Below are 24396 nucleotides of genomic sequence, written 5' to 3'. Positions count from 1 at the left end.
AATAGCTAAACCACAATGTAAGGGAGGAACAACTCTAGAGACTTTGAAAACAGTTAAGATTCAAAGATGCAAATGAATCTTGCACTTTGGCGATTGAAGGTGTGCATACAGGCTTGGGTTGTTAGCACGTACTACTACAGGCGGAGACAAAAAGAAAAAGAGCCAAACTACTAAAATCCAGTTTTATGAAATAATTTCAGACTACAGCCAGCGGGTGTTAAGAATGAACTGCCTTTCTTCGTGTGCACGGCTTGTAACAGAAACCTATGGTCACAAGAAAACTTATATGAAACAAGAAAACAAAACAACAAACACGGTAGCTTGAGCACCAGCAGGACCCGCAAGGGAGTGCTAGCTTTTCCGGCCGGCGGTTCAGAGCTACTGACCGCCCTTCAGCCCAAGTCTCCCGAAAGCCATACGGCTGTCACTCAGTCATCACAGACAATTTCCCTGGGGCGACCAAGTTTACCAGAAATTCTCCCAAAGGATTCTTCTGTCCGCCTCCCCACCCCCAGGACACTTTCTCCCTCCAAGAATTACCCTTCCCCTCCACCCCACTATGCCCCCAGACGCCCCGAGACCTGCAAGCAAGCAGGATGCGATTTCGCCCTTGCTTGCTCCCAACTGCCGGGGGAAAGCGGCTGCTGAAAAGCAAACTTTCCGAGCGTTCACAGAGGGTGGGAGGGCGCGCGGCGCACTCACAGCTGGTTGATGGCGTTCTGCGAGATGACCGCGTTGGCAGAAAAGTAGGGGATCATGTCGGGGCCACTGAGGCTCCAGGTGCAGGCGGGGGATGCCTTCCTCTCGCGGGCCAACGTGCTCAGGGTCATGGGGCCGGCTCAAGGCGCACAGCTCCGCATCCCGGCCCCCGCCCGGCTCCGGCACGAGGCGCTCGCTTTGGGCTCCGCCGGACTGTAGGCGCGGACAGCGCGGACTCCCGGCGGCAGAAGTGGGCCCGCCGGGTCGCGCGGAAGCAGCTGCCGTAGCCCTGGGGCTCGGCTGTGGAGTCCCGGCGGCCGGGCGCCTCCAGCAGCCCGCCCCAACTCGCGTCCGGGGCGGGGCGGGGCGGGGCTGAGCGCGCCGAGGGGAGGGTCCTGAGACCAGAGAGGGTCGGCCCCGCGGGCGCCCCGCCCCGGAGCTCTTAGCACCCGCCGGATCCGCTGTCGGCGTCGGAGCCTGGGGAACAAGGGTCGGCCCCAAGCCACCTCGGCTTGGGTGAAGGAGTGAAGGGAGCCGGGGGGTAGGCCAGAAAGGCTCGCATTTCATTGGAATGTTTCAACAGAAAGGTCCTGCCTCTTAATCGGCTTTATGCATGAACCTCAAACAAACCCCATTTTTCAAATGACCTTAAAACTTTAAAAGGCTGTACACTCGCAAATGCAATAAATGTTTATCAACGGCTTCCTATGTGCTACGGGCTAGGAAAATGCTGAGATAAACTGAATTTTTTTTTTTTTTATAGTTGAAGTTGTGGTGGGGAAAAAAGTCTATCTACACTGTCGATAACATCTGCCAATGCTTGTAAATAAATTTACTAACCATCCTCCAAACCAAGGATTCCCAGCCTTAACTGCACATATGAATCCACCTGTGGAGATTTAAAAAAATCCCAATGCCCGGTTGCACCCTCGACAAATCAAATCAGAATCTCTTAAGGTTGGGATCTAGAAGTCAGTATTTTTCAAAGCTCCCCTGGTAATCCCATTGCGCAGCCTGGTTGAGAACTACTGTGCCAAATGATCTAGAGAGGAAGACGGGCTAGAGATTATATCCTCACTGTACCGATGTGGAAACACTGAGGGTCTAGCCAGATGATCTTATTTGTAAGTGACTTAGATAGGAACTTAGATAGGAACTCCCGTTTTATAACTCCTGATCTAGGGCTTTCCCCACCAAACCCTATTCCCTGATGCTTTATGATTTTCCTTAACAACTCGCTGAGCAGTGCCTTTCACCTGAACAGGGACCAGCTCTGTAAAAAGAGAATCTCTTTTCTCTCTCACCTACACACTATGCTATGTGTAGTGGCTTACAAAAGGGACTGGCCCCCTGCAGGCACTCAGTAGAAGTTAGCTTCCTGGGCTTCCCTGGTGGTGCAGTGGTTAAGAATCTGCCTGCCAATGCAGGGGACACGGGTTCGAGCCCTGGTCCGGAAAGATTGCACATTCCGCGGAGCAACTAAGTCCGTGCGCCCCAACTACTGAACCTGCGCTCTAGAGCCCGCGAGCCACAACTACTGAGCCTACGTGCTACAACTACTGAAGCCCACGTGCCTAGGGCCTGTGCTCCACAAGAGAAGCCCCCGTAATGAGAAGCCCGCGCACCGCAACGAAGAATAGCCCCCGCTCTCTGCAACTAGAGAAAGCCCGTGCGCAGCAACGAAGACCCAATGCAGCCAAAAATAAATAAATTAATTTAAAAAAAAGTTAGCTCCCTTATCTCTTGTCCTTACTGTCTCATCAGAACAAGTATTTTTGGGCATCAGTATTTTTAGCTTTTATGAATACTTGACTAAAATATACATCGATATAAGTTGCTTTAGGAATTCCAGAGCCAAAAATTAATAATTTAAAAAAAAGCGACTTCACTATCATAAGAGATCATGAGAAAAAATTATAAGAGAAATTAGAATTATAAAAGAGACTATAATTAGGAAGACCTCACTTTACTACTCAGCATATGCTAGAATCAAAAAGAAATAAGTCTTTGTTTTATATAAAATTTCAGACTTCTTTTCCTATTGGGAAGTTTGGCAATTTTCAAAATACTAGTAATGAAATAATCTAAACTATAAATTCTATGTCTACAACCAGAGTCCCTCTTTTGTTAGTTGATCCTTCCATAAAACAAAGTTGTTGCCAAGGCACTGAGGGACTGGAAATATTGCAAACTCATGCCAGAAATAGATATCTAAATTAGGAAGGAACTAGTTGGCAAGTGAAGAGTTAATGAAAGGTCTGGACTTCGGAGTCCAGTGCATCATCATCTTCATCCAACTCTAGGAAGGAAAAATTCTGAAAGATTTATTCAGGCTATGTCAGCAGGCACCCAAATGGCAGTGTAAGAAAAAATCTGCTGATACGCCCCAAAATAAATTGCTTTAAATATCTGGCAAACTTGCCAGTTTGAAACTTCTTCCAGGCTGTAATTTATTACAGCCTCCTGCAGTGATTTAAAAAAAAAAACCAAAAAACAAAAAAAACATAGCAGGCTGTTTGGAACAGCACTGTTAAGGTGAGTCCAGTTCCTTTCATGACACAGCAGTGATAGGATTTTATTGAAGTCAACACATAAATGACACCGTTTAGGAAAAGATGATGTCATGGTAATCATTTGTATCTGCCGGAAAAAGAACTCAGCAGGAAATGTATCTTACTCAATGCAACACTTAATATCTCTGGCATTTAAAAACGATAGAGATAAAGATTTCATAAATATGTATACTTGTCTTTTATAAATAGGTTCCTATAGTGACACCCCATAAGTGCATAGTCCTTTGTTTCTCCTCAAAAGACTTCTGTCAGTGCCCATTCAACAAAAGAAGGAGACTATTTTAACACCCCCATCGAGGCCTTTTCAAAAGCTTTTCAAAGTTAAATTCTCATTTTGAACTGTAATATAGAAAATTGGGAAAGTGCTAGAACATGCCTCTTGGTTTTTAAGGAAAAAAAAAAAAATCATCTCTGCAGACTGAGGTACCTTTAAGGAAATAGTTCTTTCTACTACTGTTTCAAAAAGTTAAACAAATTCCGTTTCTTTTCACAATCTGCAGAGTGTCAAAATGTCAATCAATTTAGTTTCAGCTCAATTTAATCCTTTACTCTCCAGTGTCAGGAAACAAGGCTCTAGGGAGCAAGTTCTCTGTACCCAAGCATCTAGGAATTCAAAAATGATTCCAAATTAAATTGAGCAGCATGAAATAAACTAAGCTAGTTTTCTACTCCACATGAAGTCAGAAGGGGCTGTCTCTAAAAAAAAAATCTGCACAAAGGCCCTGAAGAAAAATCGCTGCATTTCTTTATACTGTTGCTTGAATTCAGTAGATTTGAAATGAATTTTGTCATGTCATTTGCTGACTATTTCAAGGGTCAGAAATATGAATATTCTAAAATGTTAATTTGGCTCTTGACAGCATTAGCTATGACCAAATTAAATTTTTTGTAGAGTCATATATTAATAGCATTAAAAAAATTTTAAAGTAATAGATGTCTCTTGTATCTATAAGATACTTCCATTACTATGTTTCCATGTGTCCCTCCATAAGGTATAAACATTGTAAAACTGTATAAAACCAGAGACTTGCATACTGACCTAACTGTACTCCAGGACAGGTCCAAAGGTGAAATGTGAAGGATGTGAACATGCTTTTGTTGCTGTAACAAAATTTCAACATGGGTGGATCACTTGAACCGACAATAGCTAAGGAGCTAAAAGGTGACAATGTTATAGTATCAAAAACTGCGGGCTAGAAACCAGAGGACCTAAATTTAGTTCTAACACAGTCATTTAATAATCTAAGATTTTGGCCAAGTCACTTAACTTCATCTGTAAAATGGGATAATAAAACCCTAAGGAAATATCCCAAGATCTGTTTTTGGGAGAGTCGGGAACCTTAGGAAAGAAATTTCATCCAATCTGGAGATCCTGAAAAATGGATTTAATCCACTTAATGCAGTCATTTAGTTCAAAGCAGTACAGCCCAACAGTTAAAAACTCTGGCTGGACTTCCCTGGTGGCACAGTGGTTAAGAATCCGCCTGCCAATGCAGGGGACACGGATTCGATCTCTGGTCCGGGAAGATCCCACATGTTGTGGAGCAACTAAGCCCAAGCACCAGAACTACTGAACCTGCGCAGGCTCTAGAGCCCATGAGCCACAACTACTGAAGCCCGTGCGCCTATAGAGCCCATACTCCGCAACAAGAGAAGCCACCACAGTGAGAAGACTGCGCACCTCAAAGAAGAGTAGCCCCTGCTCACTGGAGCTACAGAAAGCCTGCACGCAGCAACAAAGAGCCAACACAGCCAAAAATAAATATAAATAAATAAATTTATTAAAAAAAGAACTTTAAAAATAATTTTTTTTAAAGTTTATTAAAAAACCCCAACAAACTCTGGCCTTGGAATTAATCGGCTGAGTTTGAATCCTAGTGCCACCATTAGCTATGAACTTTAAATAGCTACTTAACCTAGGGCTCAATATTAGTACCTAATTTATGAAGTTATTGGGAGGATTAATTAAATTAACACATATAAAGCACTGAAAAGAGTGCCTGGCACAAAAATCTACTTTTTGGCCTTAATGGCTCTGTAAGCTTAAGAGAGCTAAGGGAAGGGTTGAGGAGATTGCCCTTCAGGAATAAAATCAGAGAGTTGGAGCGTTCAATGAAGAATCTTAGATCAGAGTTCAGGAGTATAATACATTTTTACATTTTTATTAAAATGTTTCTGCTTTTCTAACTCTTCCATGTATCTTATCCTTTGAGTGTTTCTCTGAGGTAAAAGACCTATGTGCTTTTCTTTAGGTTGTTCAGAAAGCGTGTGTGTGCGTGTGGGGGGGGAGCAAGGGGACTCTGAAGTCAGTCTGGCAACCTTCAGGTAAAGTCCACTGTGCATTTTAGTTTATTCACTGAGAAAATGAAAATGTTGGACTAGAGATAATCCTCTATGCTCTTTTCCACCAACCTGAAAAACAGCTGAAGTGGGCAACATTAAAATGGCAATGAATCTGATATCAGAAAGTTCTAGACTCTAGCTACTTTGTCCACAGGCAGAACTTACTGTTCCAGCCCTGGTTCTTTTAATCTTAAAGTGGGATGGTAATGCTTACCTCCCAGGTTTACTAAGATACACAGACACAAGTGTTTGTAAACAGGACAGCACTAAATTTTTGTATTATTACCGTCCATAAATTGGCCAATCAGCTTCCAATAACAGAAAGCATTGTATTTGTTTGTATTTGGGATGAGAAGTTAATCAATGAATGAAAATTAAAATACAAATAAACTTCCCCTATATACCACCATTTCATTCAGGAAGTCTTTACTATTATTGTTTACCAGGCAGTTAATTATATATTGCCATCTTGTAGTAACATGAGATCTGCTGTGCTTACTGGGATTTTGCTTTCTTTTTTTTAAGCTTTGAAAGAATAGTATTAACTTATATAACTTTATTTTTAAAATACCTGGTCATAAGAAAGAATGATTATACCAATCTGAAGACCTATTTGTATTTTTATGTTTTCTCTAAGGGGCTTGATCTAGAGAAATAAATAGTAAATTAATCTCCTGAGGGTCAAAAGGGAGAAAACCAACACTTTAAAGAGTTACAAAGCAAAAAGCCTGTTACCTAGAGTAGCACAACAGTCTGTCTCCTGTTAATCTGTAAAATGCTAGGATAAAACTCTCAAGATAATACCCCTAATTTTCAAACTTGTTGCCCAGACAGTACCTAGAGGTATCTCGCTACACTTAGTCAAAGGCACTCTTCATTCAATACAATACACTAAACTCTGTAAACAAAGGCTCTTAAAAGCGATCAAGTTTTGCAATCACCATGAGGCTAATAGTTTTATTTAAAAGAATATCTGACAATAGTTTTAAACACTGGATTAAACAATGTCACTGAGCCCTTCCAATCCTTTCTATGGAACTTTCCACCATAAGAGCAATGGGGAATACCGAAAAGATCTGCCTATCAACTCCATGAGAGGCAGATCTAAGGCACTCATCCCCCATAGTCTTAACCATATGCTCTAGTAGGAAGAGATGCTGAAATGCTGCTTTCTTCAGGTTACAAAAGCCTCACACTCTATTGTTTAGTAAAAATAATAGGCATTTATAGATCACTTTTCACATCCAACACACCTTACAAAACATTTAACCATTTAATCCTCACAATCTCTTTAAACATTAAAAAAAATTTTTTAAACACGTGCTCAAAAACATTTTTTTTTAGTATTCAGAAGGATAAAGTAAAAGTCACTCTTCTCATCCCCATCATCCTACTCCCAGGGATGACTGTTAATACTTCCAGAAATTTTCCTTGCATAAGCAAACATTAATATATTGTAGCTGCTCTTTAAGAAACACACATGCACACAAGCCATAATTATATTATGCATATTATTCTGCTTTGTGCTCCCCACACACTTATCACTATATCTTGGACACTTTTCCATGTTTATAAAGATATACCTCATTCTTTTAAAGGAGTGCATAGTATTCTATTTTACAATTATATATAATTTATTTAAATAGTCCTCTACTGATGAACATTTAAATTGTTTCCAGTCTTTACTATCATATACAGTATCACTATGAACATGCTTTCACACAATCTTTGGGCATTCATGTGAATATATTTGTTGGATGGATACCTAGAGGTGGAATTGGCAGTTAGTTAAAATATTTTAAACATCTTAGGAATCGGCAGACATTATCAAATTGCCTTCCTAAAGGGTTTAGTTTTCTGTTTTCCACTGGAATCTTTGTGTCTCCTCCCACGCTGTGATCTATTAAATTAACTCAGGGCCCAAGATTCTCTTCTACACATCTTTTACATACTGCATTAAAAAAAATATATATATATATATATCAATATATGTATATATACGTACATATGCGTACGTATATGTGTATAATATTAGAAAAGTAAAACATGCTTAAGGAAACTAGAGAAATATACTAAATTATAAAGAAAAATATGAAGAACTATATTATAGACAATTTAAAAGAATTACTTAGACTGTAAAAAATATAGTACAAAAACTATTTTGAAGATAATTTTTAATTCAGAAGATGTTTTAAGATCTTGTTTGGTGCTAATGATGTAGAAGACATTATAGGTGAATGAGCCAAATGTGGCCTAATACTATCAATGTCCTGAAATGGGGTGAGACAGAGACAGAAAAATGGGAAATAAATTTGGGAGTAACATAATACGGAATCTAGAGGAGCTGAGAAGGTCTTGAAAGTAAAAACAATAACTGATATTTATTGAGCTGACACTCACTGCGTACCAGATCCTCTATTAAGAGTTTACATGCAGTATCTCAATTCTCACAAACAACCCTATGATTCTATTATTATCTTTACGAGCCTCAGAGAGGTTAAATGATTTGCCTGAGGTAATACAGTAGTATTTCAAACTCAGCCAGTTATTCTGGCTCCAGAACCTGTTTTGTTAATCAGTCTTCTACATTGTCTGCATGATTATGTAGGTTCACTACCGAACACGTTAAGTCTGAAAAGGTCTACTGCCAACAGGAAGAACTCCTGCGGATCTTAAATACCTACCTTCCTGCACCTGGTGTTTTTTCCTCTACTTGATCCTAGCTATAGCTAGCAGGTCCTGACAATAATAGGGACCTAACCCAGTGCTAAATATAGCAGTAAGATGATCTTCTGGCTGTTGTATACCATCCTCTTGCTACCAGATCCCTCAGAACTCTGTATTTCAAACTCCTATTCATCCCAAGACATTTTTCAAAGCACTTATATCTAAACATTTTTTTGTTTCCCTAGTTTTTTTTTACACAGCATCTTACATGAAGGAGGCATTTAATGTATTTGTGGATAATCATGGGATCATCATCTCATTTGATGTTTTAAATAAACCTACTAGCTGGGCAGGTATTATCATTCCTTGCTACAGTTAAGGAAAAGATGAACCAGACTAATGTCTAGGTGATAAGAAGCCTAGACTCTAGGCTAAGGTGTGTCCAATTCATCCAGTCTCAGATCCATTTACCTAAGCTGAGATGTGTCCAATTCAATCTGTCAACATACTATTGACAGATTAACTGAATACAATTGGACTAATCCTGAACACCTTAAGGCCAGGCACTTTAGATACTGATTATCAAAATGAGTTAAACCCTTTTATAATAATTCCCTACTTAAAACCCCCAAATAGTTCCTTGTTCCCTTTCAGATCAAGTCGAAGCTCTTCTTCTGGCCTTCAGATCCTCCATAATTTATTTATTTATTTATTCCTTTAATTTATTTTTGTCTGCGTTGGGTCTTTGTTACCTTGTGCGGGCTTTCTCTAGCTGTGGCGAGTTGGGGCTACTCTTCATTGCGGTGCGCGGGCTTCTCATTGCTGTGGCTTCTCTTGTTGCGGAGCATGGGCTCTAGGTGCACTGGCTTCAGTAGTTGTGGCATGTGGGCTCAGTAGTTGTGGCGCATGGGCTTAGTTGCTCTGCGGCATGTGGGATCTTCCCGGACCAGGGCTCGAACCCGTGTCCCCTGCATTGGCAGGTGGATTCTTAACCACTGCACCACCGGGGAAGTCCCAGATCCTCCATAATTTAAATCCTACTGTAATCCAGCCATTATGGCATATTATTCTCAACTCCATCTCTTCGCCAACACAATCAGTGTAACTATTTTTTACCCATTCTCCCAAAACAAATCCTTGCCATAATTAGGTGGTTTCTATCCTGTCCTCCTATATCTGAGTCTCCCTCTCCTCTCTGTTCAAATTATTCCTTCTCTGAGACCATTTTTATACAGGTTATCCATGTATAACATATTTTCAAGGCCTGGTTCAATTCTCAGCTCTTTCATTAATTAAAAACTCTACAGTGTTTTCACATACATCCTCACTTGATTCTTACTGAAATCCTGTGTATAGGTAAATAGAGCTAGCTGGGATTATTAGCTTCATTTTATTGGTGTGGAAATTGAGGCTCAAAAATTAAGGGACCTGTCCAAGTTTACATAGCAAGTGTCAGAGATAGGATTTGAACTGAGGCCTTCTGATTAAGTCCAATGATCAATTCCTGGTTTATAGTATGCTATGACTCTTTTTTAACACCTTTAGAATTTATTTATTTAAAAAATAATAATAAATTTATTTATTTATTTATTTTTGGCTGTGTTGGGTCTTCGTTGCTGCGTGCGGGCTTTCTCCGGTTGCGGTGATTAGGGGCTACTGTTCGTTGCGGTGCGTGGGCTTCTCATTGTGGTGGCTTCTCTTGCTGTGGAGCACGGGCTCTACGTATGTGGTCTTCAGTAGTTGTGGCTCGCAGGCTCTACAGTGCAGGCTCAGTAGTTGTGGCGCACGGGCTTAGTTGATCCGCAGCGTGTGGGATCTTCCTGGACCAGGGCTCGAACCCGTGTCCCCTGCATTGGCAGGCGGATTCTTAACCACTGTGTCACCAGGGAAGTCCCTCCTTTAGCATTATAATCTGTATTGTTATTCAAGGTCTTATTCTCTATTTTATGTCACATATGCCACATAATTTATCTCTCTGCTGAAGCAAATCACGTACAGTAACTCTCTTTTGTGGACTTCATAGAGCCTAGCACAGTGCTGGGCAAGTTATAAGCATTAAATATATTCTGGTTGGTTGATCCTTTACCCTACACCCCACTATATTCTGCTTAGGGCTCTAGATAAATATTCCCTGAAGGAATCAATATGTTAATGACAGAGGGTCTCTCTCCCTGGGAGCTCCTGATACGGGGAGAAATCCCTAGGACTCCTTTTCATTGCCTCATCTTTCTGCTGCCTCTTGCTCTTTGGGTAGATGCCTCCTTCATACAGAGAATACAGCAGAGGGCCTGGAACACAATCCAGTATGTAAGGGTTTTATTTTTATTTTCAAGCCTGCTCTAGACTTTCAGGAGCCAAAAGTTCAAATCGCAGCAGGATTGATTCAGCCCTTTCACAAGCAATTTAGTACTATGCAGTTTGTTTAGACTGATCAAGTTTCCAGGCCCTGGCTGAGCAGCATCATTATCTCTCCAAGCTTTCATGTATCAGCTTCCCTGGCCATATTTCACTTTCCATGTCTTTCTTCTCTGAAATCAGGTGAACATGCAAAACTACACAGTTATACACAATTTTGTACTTTTCAACAACCTTCAAATATCTTCAAGGAATTTAAATATAATACAGGAAGTTTTTGGTTTTTTTTTTCTTTTCCCTGCCTCGGTTAGGCAAAAATCAAGAAGGATGCAAAAGTTATACTCCTCAATTCTCAGTAGAAAGGGGGTACTCTGTATCATTCTTCAGCTAGTACATCAACTAACTGAGAAGAGATATGGTATTGCTCGATTCTATTCAATCCACCTCAGCTGGAAGGCCAACTGGACAATGGATCTTAAGTGAAATGAAAAATACTTTGCCAGGGGAAAAGAAGACTAGGTAGCAACTCTTTCTCTTAATGTTTAATTGTGAAATATTTCAAACATACAGCAAAGAACAGAGAGGATAACACACAGCCAGATACTCAGTAGACAGCAGGATCACGTTCTAACATTTTACTCTTCAGATTTTAAAACATTACAGTTGAAGCCCCCTGTGAACTTCTCTATGAGCACTTTCCCCTTCCTCTATGCACGTAACGACTCTCCTGAATTTGGTGTTCATCTTTCCATTCATGTGTTTATATTATGCATGTGGAATATTTTTCTTTAATATAAAACTCATTCAGAAAATTACAGCTTATAAGCACTGAACTTTCAAAAAATTTTTTCTTAAGGTTGCTATATAAAATACACATAAGAGAGTAAATTAAAACGTTTTCCTGCTTAAAAACTTCTAGTCCAGGGATGGATAGATGAGTAGATATATGATAAAGCCAATATAGCAAAATGTTAATTGTGAATCTAGGGGGTATGTGTATTTGAGTGTTTACTGTATACTTTTTTCAACTTGCTTGCATGTTTACATTTTTTTTCCCCTTTAATTTTATTTATTTATTTATTTATTTTTGGCTGTGTTGGGTCTTCATTGCTGTGTGCGGGCTTTCTCTAGTTGCAGCAAGCGGGGGCTACTCTTCGTTGCCGTGCGCGGGCTTCTCATTGCTGTGGCTTCTCTTGTTGCGGAGCATGGGCTCTAGGAGTGTGGGCTTCAGTAGTTGTGGCACACGGGCTCTAGAGTGCAGGCTCAACAGTTGTGGCACACAGGCTTAGTTGCTCCGCGGCATGTGGGATCTTCCTGGACCAGGGCTCGAACCCATGTCTCCTGCACTGGCAGGTGGATTCTTAACCACGCCACCAGGGAAGCCCTACATATTTTTTTAATAATAAAATATTAGGAAACCCCCCCCAAAATCTCTAGTTCATATTTTGTCTAAAAATCTCAGTGAGGAAGGACATCAACTCGTTTCAGATGCTTAAGGATCTAGTATACTTACAGAAAACAATAATTAGGCTTGATAGTCTAATTACTGTTTAAGCTCTTACTTTATGGTATGTAACAAACAAAAAGAGAAAAGACCAGTTCCTCTAAGATTTATCTTCACAGAGCCACATCTTGTAAAGCAGCAATTTCAGCTTTGACCTTTCCATCCTTTTCTGGAGAGTTCATAAAATGATTTGTTTGTAATCCCTTTCTCACCATGATTTAAGCCCCCAAATGGAAAACTGTTTATGGTTGATAAGCACACCTAATAAAATGAGTGTATTAAAAAATCAGAAGAGCAATACTTTTAAATGTTTTTAAAAGATTTTTATAGTCCTTCTCACAAACCTTCTAAATGAACTTATCTCAGGAAAATGCTCTGCTACAAGTTGATCTTGAGAAGAACTAGTACAAAAGACATTCACTACTGGTAAAATAAATACCACTGTGATATAATATTACACAATAGTACTTTGCCTACTGTTTGAGGTATTTTCATATTTGTATATTATTTTTGCCTGACAATAAGCACACTAATTTTTTTTTTAAGGAAAAGGAAACGGAGTCTCAAAGAATGAATCTACTTGTGTCAAGTCATGCAACCAATACAAACATAGGCCTCCTAACTTCAATACCAGTGCTCTTTTCATATAACTGAGAACAATGAACTAAAAATCTTTTTGTTTTAGTGGCATTTAAAAAATGACATTACCAGAAATTATACTATTTATCATTTGTTTGTAAAGTACTTTACCTTAAGTGGCCTAATTTAATAGTAATTACTCTTTGGGGTCGATATTTTCATAATTTTATAGGTAAAGTAACATATTCAGAGGAAACTAAGCTTAATGAAGACTGTTTTAATTACAGCATACTGCTTTCCAAAAGGAAGGTTCTTCAAGGAAAAGGATTATGTTGGGTTAAAAACAGCAATTCCATTTTGGGCAATGTGAGATATTGTTGCATCAACACAATTCTTAACAAAAAATTTTTAAGAAAAATTGTGTACTTATTAAAATTAATTAACATTTTAAATTAAAATTTAAAATATGTACAAGCTGACTTTTGAAAACTGAGCAAATAAAAAGATATGATAAATGATTGTCAAAAATAAAGTCAGTGAAATTTACTGATTGCTGAACACTACTTATAATTATAGTCTTTTTTATATTATAGAAAATAAATTTTGGGCTTTGTGTGTGAGCCTAGTGACAGATTTAGCTAACGATGAATGAATTACAGTTAAAGAGTTATTTTCTTCTTATATATTACCAGGTGTAATTTATTCTAGATATTACTGGAACAGAAGTGGATGATTAAATATGATGTTACAGTTAATTAAACGGTAATAAAAACATAACCCCCCCCCGCCCCACTCTGAAACTCTTACAGCTGAATGTAATCCAAAGTGGCACCTAAATACACATTTAAAAGTTAATTCTTTCATGGGCTTACCTGGCGGCACAGTGGTTGAGAATCTGCCTGCCAATGCAGGGGACACGGGTTCGAGCCCTGGTCTGGGAAGATCCACATGTTGTGGAGCAACTAAGCCCGTGCACCACAACTACTGAGCCTGCGCTCTAGAGCCTGCAAGCCACAACTACTGAAGCCCACGTGCCACAACTACTGAAGCCCGCACGCCTAGAGCCTGTGCTCTGCAACAAGAGAAGTCATCACAATGAGAAGCCCGCATACCAGAACAAAGAGTAGCCCCCACTAGCTGCAACTAGAGAAAGCCCGCATGCAGCAACGAAGACACACAGCCAAAAATAAATAAATAAAATAAATCTATAAAAAAAAAGTTAATTCTTTCAAGAAGAAATTTCGTCACTTAAAAAAAAAGAAAAGCGGGCTTCCCTGGTGGCGCAGTGGTTGAGAATCTGCCTGCTAATGCAGGGAACACGGGTTCGAGCCCTGGTCTGGGAAGATCCCACATGCCGCGGAGCAACTAGGCCCGTGAGCCACAATTACTGAGCCTGCGCATCTGGAGCTTCTGCTCCGCAACAGGAGAGGCCGCGACAGTGATAGGCCCGCGCACCGCGATGAAGAGTGGCCCCCGCTCGCCGCAACTAGAGAGAGCCCTCGCACAGAAACGAAGACCCAACACAGCCAAAAAGAAAGAAAGAAAGAAAGAAAGAAAGAAAGAAAGAAAGAAAAGCACACAAATACCTGTCTTTGTGGGCTATAAGTGTTCTTTGTAAAGATATAATCCCTGTTTAAAGGCATCTTAATTCTGCACAGCCACCCCATCTCCAAAGACCAATATTGATATCGGACTATATAGAGTGATACGGCTTGAATGATGGATGTATTCCATCAAACATTAAGTTCACATCTCTGAAGGGAGTTCAAATTTTGCTCTGCATCAAAAAAACCCCATAAGGGGTAGCCATGTTTTCCCCTAAGAACCCTGTTTTTTACAAAATCTCAAGGGAAAGAGAGCTTTAGTTAGTCAAACTGAAGCATTAACTATGAAAAAATTTCTGCTTACTCTTTTACATGGGCATAGTAAGTACTGGAATGATAAGTACTAAGAATCTAGGGAAAATTCTGTAATAATAAAAAAAGGAACCCTAGGAAGCAGAATATTACATTTCTTATGCTGAACCTTCAAAATAGGGCTTTTACAGTCCTAAATGTTAATTTATGTTTGGACATATACAACACTTATTGTTTATATTTTACAGATGGGTAAACAGAGGCATACCAAAACAGTGAATGCCAATTTTGTCAGGTACCATGTTAGTGTGAGATATTCAAAGAAGTATGAGAATATATAATTATATACTAAACAGCTCCCTGTAAAGCAGGGGAGACAGATGAGATATGTGAAAAAAGTGGCCCTCAGTCCACCAAACTACCCAATGCTCCTCCCTGAATGGCATGCTTTTTACAGGTTTGCATTTGCAGATGTTGCTCACTTAACTTGAAAAACCTATTCCTCCCCTCCTCTCATCACTACCCAAAGCTGTCTGGTTAATGCTTTTATTCAAGATGCCTTCTGTAAAGGTTATAGTGGGTTATAAATGTTCTTAGTAATAGTAAATAATTTATTGAGCATTTACTGTGTGCTAAGCATCATGCCAAACTATGTAAATGAATGATATCTCATTTCATCATCACGGCAATTTTATGAGAACTGCTAACCAGCGTTCACTTTTAAGGAATTTCCTGGAGTAACTGAGAGTCTCCATTCTCTCTGTAAAGCATCCTACCATAGTAGCAGAGATGCTCCTGCCTAACAGGTTACTCCTCTCTAGTATGCCTGTTCACTTCTGCTTTTACAAGTTGGATGCTCGTCAAGAATATTTGTATTTGTTTTAAGAACTGTTGGTTCTGATGTAAAGAATGGACTTGAGGACACGGGAAGGGGGAAGGGTAAGCTAGGACAAAGTGAGAGAGTGGCATGGACATATATATACTACCAAATGTAAAATAGATAGCTAGTGGGAAGCAGCCACATAGCACAGGGAGATCAGCTTGGGGCTTTGTGTCCACCTAGAGGGGTGGGATAGGGAGGGTGGGAGGGAGATGCAACAGGGAGGAGATATGGGGATATATGTTTATGTATAGCTGATTCACTTTGTTATACAGCAGAAACTAACACACCATTGTAAAGCAATTATACTCCAATAAAGATGTTAAAAAAAAAAAGTGACAGAAACAAATCCCTCCCCCCCCCAAAAAAAACCCTGTTGGTTCCTATTGCAATCATAATTATGTAATTTAATGAAACATTATGTAAACCAATTACGTATGAATACAAAAATAATTTATTTCTATGAAAATAAAGTCGGATGCCTTTGAAAAACCTAAAAAGAGGAGAGTTACTTTAAAAATTGCTGTTGAAGCCTCTTCAATAATTGGTGCTGGGGGCTTCCCTGGTGGCGCAGTGGTTGAGAGTCTGCCTGCCAATGCAGGGGACACGGGTTCGAGCCCTGGTCTGGGAAGATCCCACATGCCGCGGAGCAACTAGGCCCGTGAGCCACAACTACTGAGCCTGCGCATCTGGAGCCTGTGCTCCGCAACAAGAGGCCGCGACAGTGAGAGGCCCGCGCACCGCGATGAAGAGTGGCCCCCGCTCGCCACAACTAGAGAAAGTCCTCGCACAGAAACAAAGACCCAACACAGCCAAAAATAAATAAATAAATAAATTTATTAAAAAAATAATAATAATAATTGGTGCTGGGAAAACTGGACAGCTACATGTAAAAGAATGAAATTAGAACACTCCCTAACACCATATACAAAAATAAACTCAAAATGGATTAAAAACCTCAATGTAAGGCCAGACACTATCAAACTCTTAGAGGAAAATATAGGCAGAACACTCTATGACATAAATCACAGCAAGATCCTCTCTGACCCACCTCCTAGAGAAATGGAAACAAAAACAAAAATAAACAAATGGGACCTAATGAAACTTAAAAGCTTTTGCACAGCAAAGGAAACCATCAATAAGATGAAAAGACAACCCTCAGAATGGGAGAAAATATTTGCAGATGAAGCAATTGACAAAGGATTAATCTCCAAAATTTACAAGCAGCTCATGCAGCTCAGTATCAAAAAAAAAAAAACCAACCCAATCCAAAAATGGGCAGGAGACCTAAATAGACATTTCTCCAAAGAAGATATACAGATTGCCAACAAACACATGAAAGGATGCTCAATATCACTGATCATTAGAGAAATGCAAATCAAAACTACAATGAGGTATCACCTCACACCAGTCAGAATGGCCATCACCAAAAAATCTACAAACAATAAATGCTGGAGAGGGTGTGGAGAAAAGGGAACCCTCTTGCACTGTTGGTGGGAATGTAAATTGATACAGCCACTATGGAGAACAGCATGGAGGTTCCTTAAAAAACTAAAAATAGAACTACCATACCACCCAGCAATCCCACTACTGGGCATATACCCTGAGAAAATCATAATTCAAAAAGAGTCATGTACCACAATGTTCATTGCAGCTCTATTTACAATAGCCAGGACATGAAAGCAACCTAAGTGTCCATCGACAGATGAATGGATAAAGAAGATGTGGCACATATATACAATGGAATATTACCCAGCCATAAAAAGAAATGAAATTGAGTTATTTGTAGTGAGGCAGATGGACCTAGAGTCTGTCATACAGAGTGAAGTAAGTCAGAAAGAGAAAAACAAATACCGTATGCTAACACATATATATAGAATCTAAAAAAAAAAAAAAAATGGTTCTGAAGAACCTAGGGTCAGGACAGGAATAAAGACAAAGACGCAGATGCAGAGAATGGACTTGAGGACACGGGGAGTGGGAAGGGTAAGCTAGTACGAAGTGAGAGAGCGTCATGGACATATATACACTACCAAATGTAAAATAGATAGCTAGTGGGAAGCAGCCACATAGCACAGGGAGATCAGCTCGTGCTTTGTGACCACCTAGAGGGGTGGGATAGGGAGGGTGGGAGGGAGATGCAACAGGGAGGAGATATGGGGATATATGTATATGTACAGCTGATTCACTTTGTTATAAAGCAGAAACTAACACACCATTGTAAAGCAATTATACTCCAATAAAGATGTTAAAAAAAGAAAAAGAAAAGAGATGAACAGGGTAAGAATTGCTGGTGAAACCAACTGGGATACTATGGGCAGAGTGTATAAGGAGAACCAGCAAAGAATGATGATAAGAAAGCCAAAGGAGGTGAGAACTGCAGAGAAGAATGGTCAATAGTGTCATTTAAAATGGGGATCAAAAATTATTCACTGGCAATCTTAACAAGAACAGCAGTTTGAGTAGTGGAGGGAAAAAAAAGTCAGATTCCATGGGTTAAACAGTGAATGTGAGTTGACAAAGGAGGCAGTAAATACAGACTGTCCTTTCAAGAAATCAAAATAAACTTGTAGTTTGAGGTGAAAACAAGGTTATGGGATGGTATTTTAAAATTATATTTTAATTTCTTTTAGTCTGATAAAGACCTGACCGTGTTTATAAGATGAGGGAAACAAGCCAACAGAGAGAGGTAAAACATTGTACTTAACCCTATGACAAATTAAAACATTAAATAATAGTCACAATAAATCTTGATAAAGGATACAATATTTAAAGAGTCTAAACTCCATGAAACAGGAATATTTTTACCAAAGGTATAGATGCCAATAAGACCATTAGAATGCTTTGCAGATTAAAAGCCTTCCAAAAATGTGTTCACATACTTGAACCTTAAAGATCCGTATCAAGTTGACTCAGAAGTCATTTTCCAGAAATTTCTAGAATGGCAGAGAAATGTAATTGTGTGTGTGTGTGTGTGTGTGTGTGTGTGTTAAGGATAATTTAATTTCTCATTCTCGACATATGCTTGACATCTAAAGAGATCTGCATAGGCTTATTTTCTGCTACATGGCATTAAGAGTTTAAAATACCCCCAAATAAATTACAGTATGTAAAAAATAAACAGAAGCCTAGAGTGAGGAGAGATTAGGGGGTAATTCAGTTAATGAGCTTTACGTGGTGGAATCTGGTATTCTAAAAATTGAGCTCCTGCATAGTTACCTTATCGCACACAGTTAAGGGACTTGGAATTTCATATGTAACTTCTGGCCAGCAGGTTATTTTTTAAAAAATAAGAACCATTTCTTCTTTTCAATCACAGGTAAAATCTCCAACTTAAAAATAGTAACACACGTGAACTTCTTATTGGCATCATATTTTTAATGTAATTATTTGTAATCTTCCCAAATATGCCTTTCCTATATTCTACATTGCTTGTATTTTCCTGTCCCAGAGGGTATCAATTATAAATATTTTATGTGGCTAAAGACGCAGCAGCAATGTATGTGTGTGTGTGTGTGTGTGTGAGAGAGAGTGTGTATGTAACGTATATATGTTATAGCTCATCCTTTTAACAGAAAGCTTAGAGTTTGGTTTTCTTAAAATTAAGTCATTTGGTATTCTGTAGAATTCACATACCAATCTACCTAAGACAATCACCATTTAACTCAGTTGAACACTAAAAGTGATTTCATTGATTACATGTTCCAGCTGTTAAGAGGAATAGTTTTGCAAAACAAAACAAACAAAAAAACACTGGCCTGCCAGTTATATTTAAATTTAGTTGAAAACCTTAATGTATTAACTGCCTTTTTTTTTTTTTTTTTAAGGGGGGATGAAGAACTAGGCTATAGTGATTCTGAAGGTTTCTGAAATACTGTAAAGATTTACTTGTTTATTATGGACATAAAATTATGATCCTACTTTTAGAAGACCTCAGTTTATAATAATAAAAAGGAATATTAGTAATAATAATAATAATAGTTACCACTTGTTGAGTGCCTATTATTGTGATAGGCACTTAACCTTTATATCTCAAATCCTTGTTTCTGTTATAGAGTTGAGGAAATGGGCTCAAAGAGCCTAAGTATCTTTTCCCAAAGCCTGAAAATGGGTGGAAAGTATGGTTCTTTATTCATTCCTTCTACAGAAAACTAATGAGTACCATCTATGTGCCAGAATTTAAGGATACAATCATGAACAAGATATTGTCTTTGCTCTCACTCAGTTTAAGTGGCAAGAACAGACAACAAGTAATGTGTAACAACAGTGTTGGAAGTGCTGTGAAAGGGAAGCAGAGAGTTCCGTTAGAGCATGAGGTGAGAATTTTTCCACTGAAGAGTAAGGATTATTATAAGCAAAGGTGGCTCATAACCAATTATGTGTTTAAAATAGTTTCTAAATTTCCTGACCTTTTGTTTGGTGTATTGGCAGAACAGCTGTTTTAGGGTTGGTTTAGGTAATCCATAACAGGTCCTTTCTTCTTCCTCCAAATGGGTCCTTGGCTTGGGGAAATTCTCAGTGAATAATTAATACCAGAATAGTCTGCCAGTTATGTTTATTAATACAATTTTTTTGCCTCAGGATGGTGGAATAGCAGTGAGTCAGAGAAGCAGATGAGTCTGTGCTCAATAAATATTCATTGATGAATGAAGCAAGATGATCAGTACCTTTAAACAGGGTTTTACAAATAGCATCCAATGGCTGTGAGTTTAGGTAATCATCCAGGTTGAATCAGATTTGACTTACTGACTCAGAGATGGGAAGCTCCCATTTCTAATTCAATACTAGGCTTGTACTAAATAAGAACTTTATTGGTATATGAAGTGTGACAATTTCTCTTCTTGCTTTTCCTCAGTAAATGATCTTAATATTATATGATGTAAACGGTGTCAGTCATAGTACAGAGTTAGAGAAATTAGGCTGTGAGTTTGTGAAATTAAAATGGAACAGAAATAAGAAAATGCTAGTGAAAGTACATCACTTTATATCTTGCCTTAATACTTGGTGCTTGATATTCATTTAAGCTTTCCTATTAACAATTCTATTTGCATTTTCAACAATCCTATAGGATAGATGGGCAGATGCTATCCTCATTTTACAGATAGACAGGAAGGCTCAAACAGAAGTGAATTTTTATCCATAGAAATATTATTATAATGATGATAGAAAAAATAATGTAGTCCAATTCTCTGCCATTACACAGGTATAATAAAAAATGTTTGATGCTTATAATTTATATACATTTATATATATTTCCTTTTAGATTACAGTTTGAAAAACAGATGCTGCGCTGGGGTAAGTTTTCACTTTTACTTGGGAAATCTTTTGTTTTTCAGAAATCTTGTTCTCTAATCACCTGATGAAAATATAGCAAGCATTTTGAACTATCTTTTCTAAAGACTAATAGTCTACAAATAATACTAATATTCAACACATCAGTTCTAATAAACGCTTTACTCATCATCTTCTGAGATAATTAAATATGAATGTTGAAGTGATACGGAATTTGATGATGGCGGCAATTTGAGATTTCATTTGAGTTATAATAGGAAATCTTTCTGTAGTGTTTATTTCCTTTAAAATATGTTTAACACAAACACACAGGTGATACATAAATACATATATATAATTTTTCTTACTCTGAAATATGTACTTGTGTGTGTGTATACTCTGTGTGTGTACACATACATATGTATATGTAGATATACTTCAGGGTAAGAAAAATCATGAATTTCAGGAGTTCCTACAGTTCATACTGTTTAAACCCATAAGCACAAGAATATCAGAAGGAGAGAAGAAAATAAAAACTTGATCTTATACTGAACTCAGCAGTTCTGATATTAAGTGTTCAGAATAAACCTTTCCTAATAGCCTCTTATCCTTTCATCCAAAACAAATAACTTGTAGTGAACAAGAAAGGAAGTATATTAACTTTATTAATTTTTTAAAGTTTCCTGAAAATTTTCTGGAGGAAGGTAGATTCTGATTTTGGGAACTGCAGTGGGAGTGTAGAGAAGTAGGGAAAAGGATGAGCAAATCTTTGATTCTTTTTTGTAGGCTACTTTTTTTAAAAAATGAAATTAATTACACCTTTTATTCATTTGGGAAAATCATTTTTGGAGAAGGTACCAGCACTACAGAAAGTTAATCATCCAGCCATGAATTACTTTTAAAGCCACAAGATGGATTTTTTTATCAAGCTTCCCTAGCTTCAACTCATATATTTATCATTCATTTGCTCAGTAATTTAACAATTAGGTAATGCATGCCTACTGGTTGCCAGGGCTCGGCCTGGATCTTGGGAATGTAAAACCAAGGCATGCATGGGAGCCGACGGCATATGAGGGGAGACAAACAAGAGTGTGAAAAATGATGAAGTCCTTCCTTAGAGAAAATTACTATGAACTTTTCAATGTTAATTTTATTCACCAAATTAATATACAACAGACTTGCAAAATTCAACACAGTTTTAAAGTAGGATTAACAGCAAGTACACTTTTTCATGAGTGAGTGAAACTATTTTCTTTTTTTTTTGGATATATAGTTGTCTTTTATTTGTATGTTCTGATTCGTTGTTGTTGTTGATGATGAAAAGAAAAGAAAATCCTTAATATAGTAGCTCTCCTGTCCTGGATGTATGCATTCAAACTCATTCCCTGGGTTTCCTTGACTGCACTGTTTTTTCTGTAGGTAGGGCCTTATCCTGAGATAATACCATTTGATGGGCTTGCTGAATTAGTAAAGCCAATGCCAAAACAAGTCATCAATACTTTATCTCTGCCCTTGAGTTCTTCACAACATGGCTTTATTTTAAAATTTTAAACATAATCTGGAAAAAACTCTTCAAATGCCTCAAAAACTATGGTCAGGGGAAGACAGCAGGGCTAGCAGGACTTTGGAGCACGAGCAGCCTCTAGGATCAGGCTATAGTTAGTAGAATCTACACATTTGCCTGTTTAGACTCCTTCCAGCAGCAGCTTGGCTGGCATAGTTTCTGCCAAGATCCACTGGAGCACTGCTGCCCCCGGCCCTAAAGGTTGAAGACCAGTTCAGCACTCAGGAAGGTTCTTTTGGTGGTCTTGGCAAAAAGTGATAGCCCCAAGCCCAGAGCCTTCCCAGGGTTGGCCCCTTTCACATGGTCTGCATAAATAAAGAAAGAAAATGTTTAAGGTGCTCCCTCAAGTGCCACAATTTGGTTAGTCATTGAAGGTTATACATCTATGGAGTAGCCCTCTAATACTTTTGATTTATCTAGGATCTGTGAGCTGAATAGGTCTCAAGACCTTCCTTATAAGACATGAGAAAAATACTTCGCCACCTCTAGGAGGCATCCCCATTGCATAGTCTTTAGTTCAAAGGATTCACTCATCAATCTCAAACTGTTTCCACACAGGGCTGTGGTCATAAAGAGCCAAGCAAAGAAGGCTTTGGAGGTAACAGCCTCTACTGCGATGGGCACTGTAGTTGTGTTCTATTAACTCACCATAAAAAGGCCGAGTTGATAATAAAAGGGCGCACTAATTTGGTTTACTTCCATTGGAAAACCAATAATTGTTTTGTCCAGCAGCCTTATGACACTGGCTTCAAAATCTCTGAGGCCTGGGTTGGGGTCTTTGGCCTGGGTTTTTTGGACCTTGATGGGATGGACAGACTGATGCAAGAAGTTGCAACACACATAGCTGAAAAAGTACATCTGGATTGTCATGTGGGTGACATGGAGGTATTGTACCCACATACAGAGCACTGGAGATGATGGCAGTACCTGTGGCTTTCTCTCTCTTGCAGCTCACTGACAATGTCTTTTTAAAAGGATAAACTTAAAAAAGAATATTTGCATAGCACTTTGCGATTACTGAAAGTAGACGTTTTCTTTTAACTCAAAAAGGTACAGAAACATATTGGATTGTGGTTAAAATTAAAAATTCATTGCTATTATCAGTTATTTAATTGTTAGATCTTATAACTTACAGCACTATCTAGTTCTTATAGGGAGATGTCTCCTTGGTTTTAGTAGTTAATACATAAATAATTGTTAATTACTGAGAACTTTTTATTTTGCTCGAGGCATAATTTTACATTTTTAACCTTCCTGTTTGAAGACTCAAGCTTTACCTATAAAATGTTGTTGTATATTTGTCAATTATTCCTTAATACATTTTTTAAAGTATCAATTTTATTTAAGGACAACCTAGGAATTTGTCCATTTCATCTAGATTATCCAATCTGTTGGTGTACAATTGTTCATAGTACACTTTTATAATCCTTTTTATTTCTGTAGAATCAGTAGTAATGTCCCCACTTTTATTGCTGATTTTAGTAAATTTTTTAAATAATTTAATTAAATTATTTATTTTTGGCTGCGCTGGGTCTTTGTTGCTGCACAAAGGCTTTCTCTAGTTGCAGTGAGTGGGGGCTACTCTTTGTTGCAGTGAGCAGGCTTCTCACTGTGGTGGCTTCTCTTGTTGCAGAGCACAGGCTCTAGGTGCATGGGCTTCAGTAGTTGTGGCTCGCAGGCTCTAGAGCGCAGGCTCAGTAGTTGTGGTGCACGGGCTTAGTTGCTCCGCGGCATGTGGGATCTTTCCGGACCAGAGCTCGAACCCGTGTCCCCTGCATTGGCAGGTGGATTCTTAACCACTGCACCACCAGGGAAGCCCCAGTAAGTTTTTTTTTAATTTTATTTTTTGGCCGTGTGGCATGTGGGATCTTAGTTCCCTGACCAGGGATAGAACCCGCGTCCCCTGCATTGGAAGCGTGGAGTCTTAACCTCTGCACTGCCAGGGAAGTCCTGATTTTAGTAATTTTAGTCTTATCTCATTTATTCTTAGTCCATCTAGCACCAGAATTTGTCAGTTTTGTTGATCTTTTTGAAGAACGAACTTTCTGTTTCATTGATTATCTCTACTGATTTTCTAGTCTCTACTTCATTTATCTCTGCTCTAA

General features: G+C 38.7%; 1 protein-coding gene and 1 pseudogene across 8 annotated transcripts in view; both read right to left on the bottom strand.

Annotated features, from left to right (window-relative positions):
• The window catches only part of SSH2 (slingshot protein phosphatase 2), a 255468-nt gene that overhangs the window by 119238 nt on the left and 111834 nt on the right, over positions 1 to 24396 (bottom strand). The window contains exon 1 of one of the 8 annotated variants that reach the window (XM_007183841.2): positions 703 to 1025. The exons of the other annotated variants lie outside the window; for them this stretch is intronic. Within the exon in view, the coding sequence (XP_007183903.2) occupies positions 703 to 830 (128 nt within the window). The 5' untranslated portion in view covers positions 831 to 1025. Of the gene's footprint in view, positions 1 to 702; positions 1026 to 24396 lie in introns of those variants that run through there. 8 annotated transcript variants of the gene reach the window in all.
• On the bottom strand, positions 840 to 23161 carry LOC114238127 (RNA 3'-terminal phosphate cyclase-like protein; annotated as a pseudogene).

Source organism: Balaenoptera acutorostrata, chromosome 20, assembly GCF_949987535.1.
Source record: "Balaenoptera acutorostrata chromosome 20, mBalAcu1.1, whole genome shotgun sequence".
In the NCBI taxonomy this organism is placed as follows: domain Eukaryota; kingdom Metazoa; phylum Chordata; class Mammalia; order Artiodactyla; family Balaenopteridae; genus Balaenoptera; species Balaenoptera acutorostrata.
The sequence above is the reverse complement of the archived record's forward strand: the minus strand, read 5'-3'. Positions and strand labels throughout refer to the sequence as shown.